This window comes from Heteronotia binoei, chromosome 3 (genome assembly GCF_032191835.1).
Source record: "Heteronotia binoei isolate CCM8104 ecotype False Entrance Well chromosome 3, APGP_CSIRO_Hbin_v1, whole genome shotgun sequence".
In the NCBI taxonomy this organism is placed as follows: domain Eukaryota; kingdom Metazoa; phylum Chordata; class Lepidosauria; order Squamata; family Gekkonidae; genus Heteronotia; species Heteronotia binoei.
In genome coordinates this window covers 84957907-84973841 of record NC_083225.1, presented here as the reverse complement: position 1 = coordinate 84973841, position 15935 = coordinate 84957907, and the positions used below count along the sequence as shown (strand labels likewise).

The 15935-nt window shown below is 42.2% G+C and overlaps 1 protein-coding gene across 1 annotated transcript in view; it reads left to right on the top strand.

Annotated features, from left to right (window-relative positions):
* Window positions 1–15935, top strand: part of CFAP47 (cilia and flagella associated protein 47) — a 536960-nt gene that overhangs the window by 259698 nt on the left and 261327 nt on the right. Inside the window, exons 46-48 of the mRNA XM_060234105.1 lie at window positions 6699–6892; window positions 8002–8145; window positions 14206–14379. Of these exons, the coding sequence (XP_060090088.1) occupies window positions 6699–6892; window positions 8002–8145; window positions 14206–14379 (512 nt within the window). The remainder of the gene's footprint in view (window positions 1–6698; window positions 6893–8001; window positions 8146–14205; window positions 14380–15935) is intronic.

The window sequence follows — 15935 nt, the reverse complement described above, 5'->3', positions numbered from 1 at the left end:
TGTTTTGCACTGAGTGTCACATGTATGTCTATCTGCCCACAGGACAGAAGTCTTGGGGGTGTGCTCAATGCAAGGAGCTCCTGGTCCTCGGAACAAGTTCGTACCCTTGAGGCCGAGGTGACTGACCTGGAGAAGCAGAGACAGTCAGTTAGGCACTCGGAGAAGACTCTCGGGGACGTGTTAGATGAGCCCCGCTCTGAACGTGGCAGCCCCGTTGCTGCCAGGGAGCATGAGGGTCGAGAGGGAACAGGGCACTGGGCTGAGGATAAGGGGTATGCGCCCTCAGAAGGGACCTCTTCTTCAGTTGGTGAGCAGGAATCCTTTCACGCCAAGGAACCAAGATGTGGGGAAATGCAGTCGTGAGGTCCTGGAGGAAAAAATTAGGCTGCTAGGCGGGAGACTTAAGGCCAGGACCTCCAAGGTAGCCTTCTCAGAAGTGCTACCTGTTCCACATGCAGGGCTGGAGAGACAGGAACAAATTAGAAGTCTCAATGTGTGGATGAGACGATGGTGTAAGGAGGAAGGGTTTAAGTTTGTTAGGCACTGGGATGCTTTCTGGAACAAGCGGGAACTGTACAAAAAAGATGGTCTCCACTTGTCCCCAGATGGAACCAAGCTGATGGCGCTTAAAATCAAAAAGGCGGCAGAGCAGTTTTTAAACTAAATCTTGGGGGAAAGCCAACAGGAGATGAAATGTCTCTGGTTCGGGAGGAGTCATCTCAAAGAGATGAAGGGTTAGCTGTTACTTTTCTACCAGGTAATGGATCAGAGTTGTCCACTGAGATGGTGACAAACAGTATGGACTGCCTGCCAGAGTCTCGAGTGGCAGGAGGAAGGTGGTGGGCCTAGCTTGCCTGGGAAATTATAGATGTTTGTACACCAATGCTAGAAGTGTTCAAAGTCAAATTGGTGAGTTGGAATGTTTAGTGTTGGGAGAAAACATAGACATTGTGGGAATTTCAGAAACTTGGTGGAATGAGGAAAATCAGTGGGACACAGTGATTCCTGAATATAAGTTATATCAGAAGGATAGGGATGGAAGGGTTGGAGGTGGGTTGGCTCTGTATGTCAGAGAGGGCATACGGTCCAGTAAGACTGAGGTCAGAGATTTAGATTCCCTTCTAGAAATGCTTTGGGTTGAAATAGAGGGCCCAAAAGGAAATTTAACTATGGGAGTTTGTTATCGCCCACCAAATCAAAAGATAGAGGACGACTATAATATTATGGAAGGCTTAAAGATAGTGGCTAGACGTAAAAACTGTGTCGTCATAGGTGATTTTAACTACCCGCAGATTGATTGGGTCAATATGTGTTCTGGTCAAGAGAAAGAGATTGAGTTTCTAGATGCTCTCAATGACTGTGCTATGGAGCAGATGGTCACAGAACCTACCAGGGGTGGGGTGATCCTGGATTTGGTCCTAAGTAATGCCGAAGACTTGGTGAGAGATGTAAAAGTGATCGCACCGCTTGGGAGCAGTGACCATAATGTTATTGTTTTCACCATTTGTATAATAGAGAGTTGCCCCAAAAGACAAACACAACCACGTTTAACTTTAAAAGGGGAAAATTCTCTGAGATGAGGAGGCATGTGAAGAGGAAACTGAAAGGAAAGGTGAATACAGTCAAAACCCTTGGGGAAGCTTGGAGGCTATTTAAAACTACAATCCTAGAAGCTCAGATAAAATATATACCACAAGTTAGGAAAGGCAAAAGCAGGTATAAGAGAACGCCTGCATGGTTAACAAACAAAGTAATGGAAGCTGTAAAAGGTAAGAAGGACTCCTTTAAGCAGTGGAAAGCTAGTCCAAGTGGGATTAATAAAAGGGAACACAGGCTGTGGCAAATCAAATGCAAGACTGTGATCAGGCAGGCAAAAAGGGACTATGAGGAGCATATTGCAAAAAACATAAAGACTAACAATAAAAATTTCTTCAAATATATTAGAAGCAGGAAACCAGCCAGGGAGGCAGTGGGGCCCTTGGATGACCAAGGGGTCCAAGGATTACTGAAGGAGGATAGGGGAATGGCTGAGAAGCTGAATTCATTTTTTGTGGAAGACGAGAAGTGTTTAGCCCACTCCAGAACCACTAATTTTGGAAGGGGTGTTGAAAGACCTGAGTGAGATTGAGTCCCATGCTCTTTATCTTGTTCATTAATGATCTGGAGTTGGGAGTAAGCAGTGAAGTGGCCAAGTTTGTAGAGGACCCTAAATTATTCAGGGTGGTCAGAACCAGAGAGGATTGTGAGGCACTGCAAAGGGATCTGTTGAGACTGGGTGAGAGGGCGTCAACGTGGCAGATGAGGTTCAATGTGGCCAAGTGCAAAGTAATGCACATTGGGGCCAAGAATCCCAGCTACAAATACAAGTTGATGGGTTGTGAACTGGCAGAGACTGACCAAGAGAGAGATCTTGGGGTCGTGGTAGATAATTCACTGAAAATGTCAAGGCAGTGTGCGATTGCAATAAAAAAGGCCCAAGCCATGCTGGGAATTATTAGGAAGGGAATTGAAAACAAATCAGCCAGTATCATAATGCCCCTGTATAAATCAATGGTTGATCTCATTTGGAATATTGTGTACAATTCTGGTCACTGCACCTCAAAAAGGATATTACAGCATTGGAAAAATTGCAGAAAAGGGCAACTAGAATGATTAAAGGTTTGGAACACTTTCCCTATGAAGAAAGGTTAAAACGCTTGGGGCTCTTTAGCTTGGAGAAACGTCGACTGCAGGGTGACATGATAGAGGTTTACAAGATTATGCGTGGGATGGAGAAAGCAGAGAAAGAAGTACTTTTCTCCCTTTCTCACAATACAAGAACTCGTGGGCATTCAATGAAGTTGCTGAGCAATCAGGTTAAAATGGATAAAAGGAAGTACTTCTTTACCCAAAGTGTGATTAACATGTGGAATTCACTGCCACAGGAGGTGATGGCTGCTACAAGCATAGCCAGCTTTAAGAGGGGATTGGATAAAAATATGGAGCAGAGGTCCATCAGTGGCTATTAGCCACAGTGTGTGTGTGTGTGTGTGTGTGTATATATATATATATATATATATGTCTGTGTGTGTTTGTGTGTGTGTGTATTTATGCATGCATATGTGTGTGAGTTTGTGTGTGTCTATATATATATATATATATATATATATATATATATATATATATATATATACACACACGCGCGCACACACACACACATATTGTCCACTGTGTGACACAGAGTGTTGGACTGGATGGGCCATTGGCCTGATCCAACATGGCTTCTCTTATGTTCTTATGGTTATATTCAGTTTATAGAATGCCATAGTCAAATGATGCCATGATCAACACAAAGTCTCACCATGTATTATTTACAATAATATGTCTTTCTTGTGATGCTGACTTTTATGGCCACTAAAACTAACTTCAACATATTTATTTCCACTACTCAATTTCCAGTATGCCATATTTATATGCTTAATACAATCTTGAAAGTGCAATTCCCTAAATATCTGTGTATATATGCATGTTAAGATGTGCCTTTGCATTCTTTCAAAGAACTGATAGTCATCTTCTCTATATGCTTTATGAATTTTGTCTTAGACACTTGTTCAGTGTTGAGTATAATCAGAGCTTTTTTTTTTATTTCAAAGTAATTTCCTGGAGCTGTAAGCTTGTTCCTCAATACACTATTATCAGTGATGCTTTTGCTTTTCTGGCAATGTTCTACTGAAGGATTTATTTTGTTTTACATACAGAGTATGATAACAGGCAAGGATTTTAAGATATCAGGTTTTTAAAATTAATGTGTTTGTATTATTTCTATATCTTATTTCATACCTTCCAAAGTTTTTGAGACATATCTATGTTTTCCCTTGGTTTAAAAACAGCTACTAGTATAACTAGTTTCTGGATTAGTAAGTAGAAATAGGGGGTCCTCCAGCCCTGGTTATGTACAAGTAGTCATACCTTATGGCTGTGGTTCTGAATGTGACTATACATTCCCATTATACACCAAAAGATACATTCTGTTGTAGGACACAGATGAGCATTGTGATATAGATGGGGATGAACTTGCAGATGCAGTGCATGTGGAAAGGTGCATATGTGTGCAAATCTGTTTTGCTCTGACACAGTCTTCTTTACAACATGTAGACATTAGTAGTTCCAGTAGCAAACAGTAAACAGTAAAATGCAGCTATCTCAAGGTATTATGAAGGGCGCCTTGTCTTTATAGTTGGAGGCTTTCACTATGAAATAGTTGGAGTGCCCAGTAATGGACTGGAGTATTTTTAGGGGGGAAATCATGAAAATGACTTTCATGCAACCTTCGTAATTAAACTATATTTTATGGTTGGGTAACTGAACCAGAGTAGTCATATAATTGAAAAGCAGCCTTTAATGTGTGGAAAAATGTAGTCTGATTTGTGGTAAATTCTACAGAATGTAACATGTGCACAAGACTGGAACTATCCTTGAGTGAAAGAATAAGACATACAGAATTATGAGTATTATTTTGATATTAATGCTTCTAAAGTCACATTATCTAAAATGATTCCTATTACTTTCAAGCTTACTATTGCTAGCATAAAAATAAAGTCATATTTTGAAATTTTGCATGTACTTAAACAGTATTCCAAATTGTTAATCAGTCTTTTACTTTGGAGATTTTCTGTGCTCTTGGGTACTGTTTGCATGATAAGAAATTGTTACAGTCTAATTTGAAGGAAATATATACATAAACCAAAAATGTGAGTGAATTTTATTACTGGTATAACTGACAAATATGGAACATTTTTGGGGAAGATAGCTGGTGGGGATAATAACTTGGTGACAAAACAGAAAAGAGGTAATAATTCATAAATTAGCAGGTCATTAATCTTGTCTTTATGAGAGTTCAAGCTAATTTATTTCAGAGAAGGTTGAACCGCTGAGGTGTAATCTGTAATCTGTTTGATAGCCTGGCGATATTGAAGGCACATAATGAAAAGCTGTATTATTCTATTCCAAAACTGGAGCTTTTATAAAGGAATAATGGAGTTCAGGACAAAATTAACTGTGAAAATGGGAGTTGTGATAGGCTTGAATTGTAACCAAATACCATTTTATAAAAGAGAGGCCAAATTTCCAATGGAAACACTATTGGTGACCTTTATCATCAGAAATTAGCTACTGAGTGTTGGGCCTTTTCATTGTTTCCAACAATACAGGGAAGGGGCAATAATGAAAAAATTGTAGAACTATTCAGGGAATACATTCCCTTCTGTTTTTGAGTAAAGCAATGACATTTCCCCTTCTCACATTTTTATATTCATATATTTTAGCCCAGGGGTGTCAAACATGCAGCCCAGGGGCTAAATTAGGCCCCTGGAGGGCTTCTATCAGGCCCTTGAGCAACTGTCATCTGCTTCCTTTTCCCTCTCTCTTGCTTCCTTCTGCATAGCAGCTTGCTTTGCAAGGCTTGCTCAATTGCACAGGAGCTACAGAGCAAAACCTCTATTTTCTCCATTGGCTGAGGCTCCTCTCTTGGGAAGGAATGGGGGGAGGCAGAGCTTGCTTTGCCAGGCTCTCTCACTTGCACAGCAGAGCTACTGAGCCAAGCCTCTCTTCCTGCTATTGGCTGAAGCTCCTCCCCCTCCTGGTCCCCCACGAAAGGAAAAAAAGAGCCAGCGCTTCCTTTAACCAGTTCCCTGGCTCCCATGGGAGAAATACAAAGACGACACTTTTAAGACCAACGAGTGCTAATGTTTAAGCATGTTTTAAGGTGTTAAAAAAACCCTTTAGTTGTGTTTGTGTCCTTTATAAAGTTTATATCTCTGCTACCTAATCTCACATAGATACACACATGACCTGACCCGACATGGCCCATCCTGGCCCAACCCGCTACCTTATGGGCCCATAGAATAGAATGGACTCCATACCCAATTTGGCACCCTTCCTCCGATGGCACCCGGGGCAAGCACCCCCCTCTGCCCCACCCCAGATCCGGCCCTGCCGACAAGGTCTCATTTATGTCAGATCCGGCCCTCATGACAAATGAGTTTGACACCCCTGTTTTAGCCTGTGTACAAATATGATGTGGGAATATAATAATCAATATATCTAATTCTCAACATGGCCCCAGATGTGGCGGCTTAAATCCAGAGATGAACAGATAAGATTGTTCTACAAACCTGAGATAAGCCTGTTTCAGTTGCCACACACAGTTTTCCCAGGGAAGAGACTGCAAGGGGGGATTAGGGAAGAAAAGCTGAATACAGAGGAACAGATAAAAGCAAGTTGGCTGGAAGGTGGAGAGGACAAAAGGACTCAGGAAAGAGGGAGAGGCTATAGGCTCTTGTGTTCAATGCTACTGTAGCTGTAGCTCCCTGCCCTGATAGCTTAATAAATATACCAACATTGTGGAGGTCATGAAGAAAACCTTCCTGTTTTTTATTTTAATTTAACTGCAGTCATTGCTTTGTTGTTGTTCAGTCGCACAGTTGAGTCCAACTCTTCACGATCCCATGGACCACATTACACCATTGCTATCCATGTAAAAATGAGGAAATAAACTAAATGAGCATACAAGTATCTCTTGGTGTACTTATATATTTGCAAGACAAATTAATAAAAAGTACCATCATGTGCTCTTTAGAGAGGGGTTTGGAGCACCTTTGGAGAATTTTGACTGCTGTAATGCATGTATTTAACTAAAGTTTATTTATTTTCTTCCACAGAAGCTGCTGCAGTTGAGCTTTCTATAAAGTTTATACCTCAGTATCCTGGACGATATCCTTGCCAGATTCTTCTACAGTCCAAATATGACATCCGGACATATAACATTGAATGTGTGGTGAACACAGATACTATTGAGGCTGAGCTGGAGTTTGTAACTCCTGCATATCAAGCAGTGATTCAGGATATCCCAATAGTATGTCTGGTTTATAGGACAGATTTTATTAATTTATTATTTAGACTTTTAGGCTACCCTTCCCTGCAAGAAGGGCTCAGGGTGGCTTACATCAAAATAAAAATACACCAGTATACATTGATTAAGTTAAATTAATAATTTAAAAAAAAAGTGCAATTCTTAAGTAAAAATTTCAGACGGCAGATGATTTGGATTAAGATGGGAACTCCCCAGTGCTTCTAAAAAGGTAAAGGTAGTCCCCCGTGCAAGCACCGGTTGTTTTTGACTCTGTGGTGACATTGCTTTCACGGCAGACTTTTTTTTAAAGGGTTGGTTTGCCATTGCCTTCCATCTACGCTTAGCTGGCTTTTAAAGGGATCAGTTCCAAAAAGCAGATGGGGCAGTCTCACAGCTAGAAATTGCTTCAGATTTTCTGGGCTGATTTCCATGTGTCCCACATTGTTTGAAAGGTCACCTGTTTGTCAGCTTGGACTACCTCACAGGGCTGTTGTACGATCCAAATTGGAGGACTATGTGGATTAAAAACCAAAAGTTTCCCACTAACTCCCTTCTAGTGAAGAGTGAGGCAGATTAAAACCACGTTCATGTTGTATCACTGAGATAGCTGCACTGCTCCCCCAACTTTGAATCCCAGCACTGAAGTGCTATAGAGCAGCTGAACTACACTAAACAGGTTCCAGAATTAGTGATCTGCCTGCTGCTAACAAACCTGAATGATATCTTGGTTTAAGCAGCAAGCTGCTAGTTCACCTGAACTTGCCTTGAGCAGCATTGTAGTGTAACTGCATTATAGCAATGTATTGCTTTGGTTCAGGGTGGTCAGAATAATTTGCAGTGCAGTTAACCTCCAACATGAACCATAATCTAGTACAGCATGAAGTCTGGGAAAACATTCTGTGAAATTTAATTGCATGTTCCTATGTAGTAGTAGTAGTAATAAAAATAAATTAGAGCATAATGGAAAACAAAAATGATTTCTGAAAGTATGAGTGCCTTGATGTTGTATAGTCCAGGGGAAAAATGCCCTTTATTAATCTGTGAAATCCTTTTAGCAGCATTTATATTTGTTACACTTTTAGCCATTTCATTTTGACACCTTTCTGTTTCAGACTAACACAAGTAAACAAGATTGGAAGCTAAAAGCCACTTTAAAGGGGTGCTCTTTTTATGGCCCTCCTCTCATATATGTAGCGCCGGGAGAAACAACTACGTATACCCTCATATTCAAGCCAACTACTGAATGCATAACTAAGGTAAAAAAATAATATTATTTTTGTGTGTGAACAGCACTTCATTTCCAAACAACTGATGGGAATTCAGAAATTACATAGAAGGATCACATATATAGCAACAGCCAGTATGTACTGTACACAATAACATAAATTGTAGTCATCCCTGAAATATTCCCACATGAGAGAATCTTTAACCTCATAGTCCAGGTTCATATGCCACGATAAACCACTTGTTGCAGCTTCAGTTTAGTGTAAGCTAGCAATTAATCCTCCCATAGCTGGTATGTCTCACCCTGAGCCCCAATCCCCCTACCCTTGAGAAACTAATGAACAGGGGGGAAATGACCAGGAAACAACTTCCATAAGAATGTAACAAGAGCACTGCTGGATCACTTCAGTGGTCTTTCTAGGGCAGCATTCTGTCTCATGAAGTGGCCAACCAATTACTCTGGTGGACCAACAACAGGACATGGAGATCAAGGCCTTCCCCTGGTGTTGCCTCCTGGCATTCGTATTCAGAAATTTATTGCCTCTGAATGTGGAGGTTCCTATTAGTTGCCTTGGGTTTTTTGTTGTTCAGTTGCACAGTCGAGTCTGACTCTTTGCGACCCCGTGGACAAAGTCACGCAGGCTCTCCTGTATTCCAACATCCTCCAAAGTCTGCTCAAATTCGTGTTTGTTACATCAGTAACGCTGTCCAGCCATCTCATCGTTTGCCGTCCCCTTCTTCTTTTGCCTTCTGTCTTTCCCAGCATCAGGATCTTCTCCAGTGAGTGCTCCCTTCTCATTTGGTGGCCAAAGTATTTGAGCTTCAGCTTCAGCATCTGACATTCCAGTGAACAGTCTGGGTTGATTTCCCTTAGGACTGACTGATTTGATCTTCTTGCAGTCCAAGGGACTCTCAGGAGTCTTCTCCAGCACCACAGCTCAGAAGCATCTTGGAGAGCCGGTTTGGTGTAGTGGTTAAGTGTGCGGACTCTTATCTGGGAGAACCGGGTTTGATTCCCCACTCCTCCACTTGCACCTGCTAGCATGTCCTTGGGTCAGCCATAGCTCTGGCAGAGGTTGTCCTTGAAAGGGCAGCTGCTGTGAGAGCCCTCTCCAGCCCCACCCACTTCACAGGGTGACTGTTGTGGGGGAGGAAGGTAAAGGAGATTGTGAGCCGCTCTGAGACTCTTTGGAGTGGAGGGCGGGATATAAATCCAATATCTTCTTCTTCTTCTTCTTCTTCTTCTGCGCTCGGCCTTCCCTATGGTCCAGCTCTCACAGCCATACATTACTACTGGGAATACCATCGCTTTGACTATACGGACTTTTGTTGGCAGGGTGATATCTCTACTTTTTATTATACTGCCCAGGTTTACCATAGCTGTCCTCCCAAGGAGCAAACATCTTTTAATTTCATGGCTACAGTCACCATCTGCAGTGATCTTGGATCCCAGAAATGTGAAGTCTGTCACTACTTCCATGTCTTCCCCTTCTATTTGCCAAGGTGTGATGGGGCCAGATGCCATGATTTTAGGGGGTTTTTATGTTGAGTTTCAAGCCTACTTTTATGCTCTCCTCTTTCACCTTCAGCAAGAGGTTCTTTAAGTCCTACTCACTTTTTGCCATTTGAGTGGTATCATCTGCATATCTGAGGTTTTTCCCAGCAATCTTAATTCCAGCTTCTGCTTCATCCAGGCCAGCATTCCGCATGATGTACTCTGCATATAAATTCAATAAGCAGGGTGACAATGTACATCCGTGTCGAACTTCTTTTCCTATTCTAAACCAATCAGTTGTTCCATATCCTATTCTGACAGTTGCTTCTTGACCCTTATATAGGTTTTTCAGGAGACATGTGAGGTGGTCTGGTGGTACTCCTATCTCTTTAAGGACTTGCCACAGTTTGTTGTGATCCACACAATCAAAGGCTTTAGTGTAGTCAATGAAACAGAAATAGACGTTTTTCTGATACTCCCATGCTTTCTCCATAATCCAGTGAATGTTGGCAATTTGATCTCTAGTTCTTCTACCTCTTCGAAACCGAGCAGTAGCCACTTAATGACACTTTAGAATTTCCTCATGTCTCTGTGGTCTGTACCATAAAAATGTGGGGGATTTATATAGTGTCATCTGGAAGCGATGCCATATCCTCCCAAAATTCCACCCTGCCCAGGCATCACACTCAAAATCTCTTGGCATTTGCTGAGGCAGTGCTGGCAATCCTATTTTTGTATCTGAATGCTGGCTCTTTTGGAGAGTCACATACCTTGATTGTTAATGTAGATTACTGAACAAAAGTAGGCCTGAGAACTTCTGCAAATTTAAATTTGTTTCTTGCTTTGCCAGCAGTGTTTTTCCTATTCCATCCCTGGGAAAGATAAGCTATGAATAAATTGCTTCATGCCCAGACCTAAATCTAAGAACAAACAGACCACCGTTTTGAGACAAGTATTTTTTATGAGGAAGTCACTTGTAGACTCAGAGGGGTCTTTCCTCACACCTTCAGGAGAAATGAATTAGATAGTTTTAACACTCATATGAGAATCATGGAACTGAGTGTATATAAGGTAGCCACACCTAACCTGCCCCCCCCCCCCAACTCATATGTGTTGCGTGAGACTGTTTTATCTTTCTGAAAGCACTTTGGTGAGAATTTAGAAATTGCATTTTATACCTTAAATTTAAGATAAGGAAGGATAAGGGATGACAAATATGTTTTCTGCTTGTTTTCACTGACAAAGGCAAGTATGTTTTGTATCATTGTGATTCTTTTGTATGGGGGTGTGCATTTGGCTTCCCTGAGCTGAAAAAAACACTGATCTGAGAGAATTATTCAAGAACTGCTCTTGAGCACAACAGCTCTGAGAGAGTTATTATCACTGACCCAATGTCATTCTGGAGCTGCATGTGGAGGAATGGGGAATCAAACCCAGTTCTCCCAGATCAGAGTCCAGTCCAGGTACTTAACCACTACACCAAACTGGCTCTAAAATATTTTATATTATAATCTCTAGCTACAAGTCAATATCATCAATCAAAGCTACATTCCTAAATGCTGGGAGAAGCCAGGCCATGCCTTGCACTTGGTACCCAATGCCAGAGAAAAACAAGTCAGGTTTCTAGATAAGAACTCAGGGAAATGCTAATAAACATAATCAAAGCGTTTTCTCTTGGGAGTGGTCTGCTGGCCATCCTCCCAGGCAATTAGATGTTAAGCACTAGCAGAAAACCAAAAAGGAGTTACAGAGGTTATACAGTCTACCCCTGGATGGCCAAAGGACACCCACAGGATTGCATGTTACAAGCTCTTCTTGCCTTTAAGGGCTGGATCTTCATTACTCTTCCATTTGGCCCTCTAGATAACAGAATTCCAACAAAAAAAAATTGGATTTCTTACACATGGCATTGGTACTTTTCAAGCAAAAAGCACACAAACATACAGGCACATACACATAAACGCAAGGCTATATATGATGCTAATACCAACAGCCAAAGTTGGTTTCCACCAGCACAATCCTGATTCCAGCAGGCCATTGTGCAATGGAATCAAGAATGGATTGGCTCTCTAAATGGTGAATTTTGGCACTCTGAGTACATAATGCCTCTCCGCTATGATTAATTAGGCTTTGCACATCATGAATAGAAACACAGGTTTTCTTGCTGGAGCATGGCACTAAGGCAAAATTATATTATTATGATTAGACAAGCCATAAGGCCCACTGTCTACAAAGGACAGTGCAACGAGGCCCAAAATATAGGCAACCTTCATGATTGCTTTGGTGCTTCATGATTGCTCTGGTGGTATATTTATTTTAAATGCTGATAGTTTCCACCAGATTTTAGCACCATGATTTTAGCACCATGTAGTGGCAAAAACTTGGCATCTCATTTGCCAGCATGATGCCATAGTCTGGTCAGATATAAATAAGTGAACAACATTTTTGAAGGGGCCCACCTCAAGTGCCCTGCTGCTACCCTCTTGCCTCTTAGCGCCCCTCCTAAGTAATGGGGGCAAGTAATACCCACTTTGGAAAGCACTAGTCTAGCAAGTTTCCAAATAAGAGACCTTTAGGAAGCACGTAGTTACATGCTGCCAATCCTTTAATCAACCAAACTCACAAAAGCCTGTGTTCACAAAAAACGCTACACAAAAACATTATAATTATAATGCTGGGAATTATTAGAAAGGGAATTGAAAACAAATCAGCCAGTATCATAATGCCCCTGTATAAATCGATGGTGTGGTTTCATTTGGAGTACTGTGTGTAGTTCTGGTTGCTGTACCTCAAAAAGGATATTATAGCATTGGAGAAAGTCCAGAAAAAGGCAACTAGAATGATTAAAGGGCTGGAACACTTTCCCTATGAAGAAAGGTTGAAACGTTTGGGGCTCTTTAGCTTGGAGAAATGTCGACTGCGGGGTGACATGATAGAGGTTTACAAGATAATGCATGGGATGGAGAAAGTAGAGAAAGAAGTACTTTTCTCCCTTTCTCACAATACAAGAACTCGTGGGCATTCGATGAAATTGCTGAGCAGACAGGTTAAAATGGATAAAAGGAAGTACTTCTTCACCCAAAGGGTGATTAACATGTGGAATTCACTGCCACAGGAGGTGGTGGCAGCCACAAGCATAGCCAGCTTCAAGAGGGGGTTAGATAAAAACATGGAGCAGAGGTCCATCAGTGGCTATTAACGGCCCATCAAGTCCAACACTCTGTGTCACACAGTGGCAAAAAATTTTATATACACACATACACTGTGGCTAATAGCCACTGATGGACCTCTGCTCCATATTTTTATCTAAACCCTTCTTGAAGGTGGCTATACTTGTGGCCGCCACCACCTCCTGTAGCAGTGAATTCCACATGTTAATCACCCTTTGGGTGAAGAAGTACTTCCTTTTATCCATTTTAACCTGTCTGCTCAGCAATTTCATCGAATGCCCACGAGTTCTTGTATTGTGAGAAAGGGAGAAAAGTACTTCTTTCTCTACTTTCTCCATCCCATGCATTATCTTGTAAACCTCTATCATGTCACCCCGCAGTCAACGTTTCTCCAAGCTAAAGAGTCCCAAGCGTTTCAACCTTTCTTCATAGGGAAAGTGCTCCAGCCCTTTAATCATTCTAGTTGCCCTTCTCTGGACTTTCTCCAATGCTATAATATCCTTTTTGAGGTGCAGCGACCAGAACTGCACACAGTACTCCAAATGAGACCGCACCATCGATTTATACAGTGTCTTAACTAGTGTGTAGACATCTTCTCAGTGTGCCTTCAGTGTCAGGAAGTGACTGTGACCATGTGCCTCTTAGGACTTGGAAGAGATTACTTCCGCTTGGCTGAAGAGAGTGGGTAGATGTGTGCCCTTATAAAAAGAAAGCAAAGCTTGTGATTCTGGAAGAGAGAGAGAGAAAGTAGCAGACAGATTCTTCTGAGAATTGGCTGAAGCACCTTGGAATGTAGTATCTCTAGCTCTTGAGATCTGATATAGATAGTGGATCTGCTTCCCTGCAGGAGTATCTCTTTGTTTCTACCTGTGCTATACTTGTATATTTACAGATAAAACAGATACTACAAAAATGCCACAAGTATTCATTGCTGTGTCCTCCAAAAGTAAGGGAACATACCTAGGTAAGCCCTAGACCCTAGAAGTTTTTGCTTGCTGGAAAATTGGTGCATCCATAAGAGTGTAATAATAAGAATGTCTAGGATTACATTCAGATAAAAGAGTGAAAAGTGAGGAGAACACAGTGCTTCGGTGGCATAGGATTTCTCTTCGCATTGGCCCCAGAGCCAAACTACATATTATGTTCTTTGATGAGTTGGGTTGAGGTTCCCCAGACCTGACTCAAATTCCATGCAGTCGCACAGCAGCTGGAGGGAAGGCATTTTAGAAGTCCCCAGAAGCTCAGTTATGCTTGGAATGATGACTGGGAGGAGGACTTCTTCATGGGATCTGAGGAACCCCAGGTTGACTCACCAAAAACGTAATGTGTAGTTTGGGTCTCAATTTGTCCCTCAAACCGGCTCCTAAGTCTATTGCAAAAACATTTGCATCTTTGTTAATGAATATTCCCTTTTCTCATCCTCACAGGGAAAGCTCATTTTACAAAATGAAGCAGATGGCACAGACCATGTCTTTACCTTAGTAGGAATTGCAACCAAACCTTTGGCACTGGATCATATTCTGATAGACTGCTCAGTGAGACAGATTACACAGAAGGTCATAATGGTGCCTAATTTTACCAGGAATGAACTGAGATACAAGGTAAGGTTGTGGGGACTTGCATGCAAGTTTGTGAAGGAAAATGTCATAGGTTCATTATCCTTGCCTCACAGGACAGGAAGAAATAGCTGCTTTCTCTAACAGATAAAAGTGCAACTGGACTCAAGCTTTGTTCTGTTTCTTCAGATATGGTTATCCACCTGAATATAACTGGAATCAGTTGACTTAATTTAATTTGATACTGACATATTCAGAATGGAAAACTCTGTTATGGAATAATTTACAAAAAGAGGGAGAAGTTTAAATTGTCATTGTGTTTTTCACTGTTAAATAAGTTATTTTAAAATAATTTTAATTCAATGTAATTCTAGGGGTTTTCAGACTGCAGCTGCTTTTCATGCTTTTGTGCATGTTGTACCACTTCTGATGATTGTACTATTTGTGGGATCAAGTCAGACTTCCCCTCATGGGTTCCCTCTGTTCCATTTTTGTTTCTTTTTTTGCACAGGCACCGAAGTGTTTGAGCATTTCAGCAGCCCTTTTGCTTTGCCTTCCTTCCATGAGAATAGCCCATTTACTCTTGTGTAAAGCACTGTGGACTCTCAAACAGTAAATCTGAAGGACAAAAGATAATTTATATGCTCAATCAGTTGGCCCTTGACATTTTAAAACTGAAAACATTAGAAAAATGTAACAAACAAGAAAGAGCTTTCACAACTAGGGAGAAAGGTATAAAGGGTCAAGAGACAATCTGGTGGATTTTATATGAGAATCACACCATTTGCCCCCCCAGTCGGAAGAACGAGACAACGCCATAGTTGGATGGAAAACAGGGCAACTTTATTGAGCAAACAGCATGGGGCAAAACTAACCAGCTGCCGGACAGGCCAAGGGAGACACCCCAGGACCCTTCCCTGTCCGGAAGGGCGAGCAACCCTGCCCCCAGCCGCAGCCAGCTAGAACCGGCTGCTGCCAGGCCGGCACCAGCCAGGTTTACACCCCACGGCACGGCCGCCCGCCCAGGAACGGCCTGCCCAAAGAGGTGACCCGATAGCGGGCAAGACAGCAGAGGGCTGTAGAACCCCGCTACTGTCCCATCCCGCTACTTCCCTAAATCAGGGAAAACCGTGGGTGCTCACCAAAACCTGCAAACCAACTAAAACACCAGCCAATAAAGTTACCAACTAAAACTCCAACCTAAAGTAAAATAGTACAAGGTAGGCGAAAAACATCCCAGCAAAGGCCAATCAGATGGGATGAAAAAATTCCTACCTGGCCCCGAAAACCGGCGACCGGCAAACCTGTACTATTAAAGGGAGGGAAGGGAGGGCCAAACAACGCGGCGAAGTGCGCGTTGGAGAACGAGGCTGGGCTTATAAAGCCCCAGCCAACGCCCTACAAATCCCCGGATGGGTGGGAAGCGTTGCCTTGCTCCATCCGGGGAGGCAAAACTCGGCCCCCGCCCTCAGCCACCTGCGGCGGCGCGGGCTGGGAAGGGCCGGATTGCCCCGCCCCAGTCGGAAGAACGAGACAACGCCATAGTTGGATGGAAAACAGGGCAACTTTATTGAGCAAACAGCATGGGGCAAAACTAACCA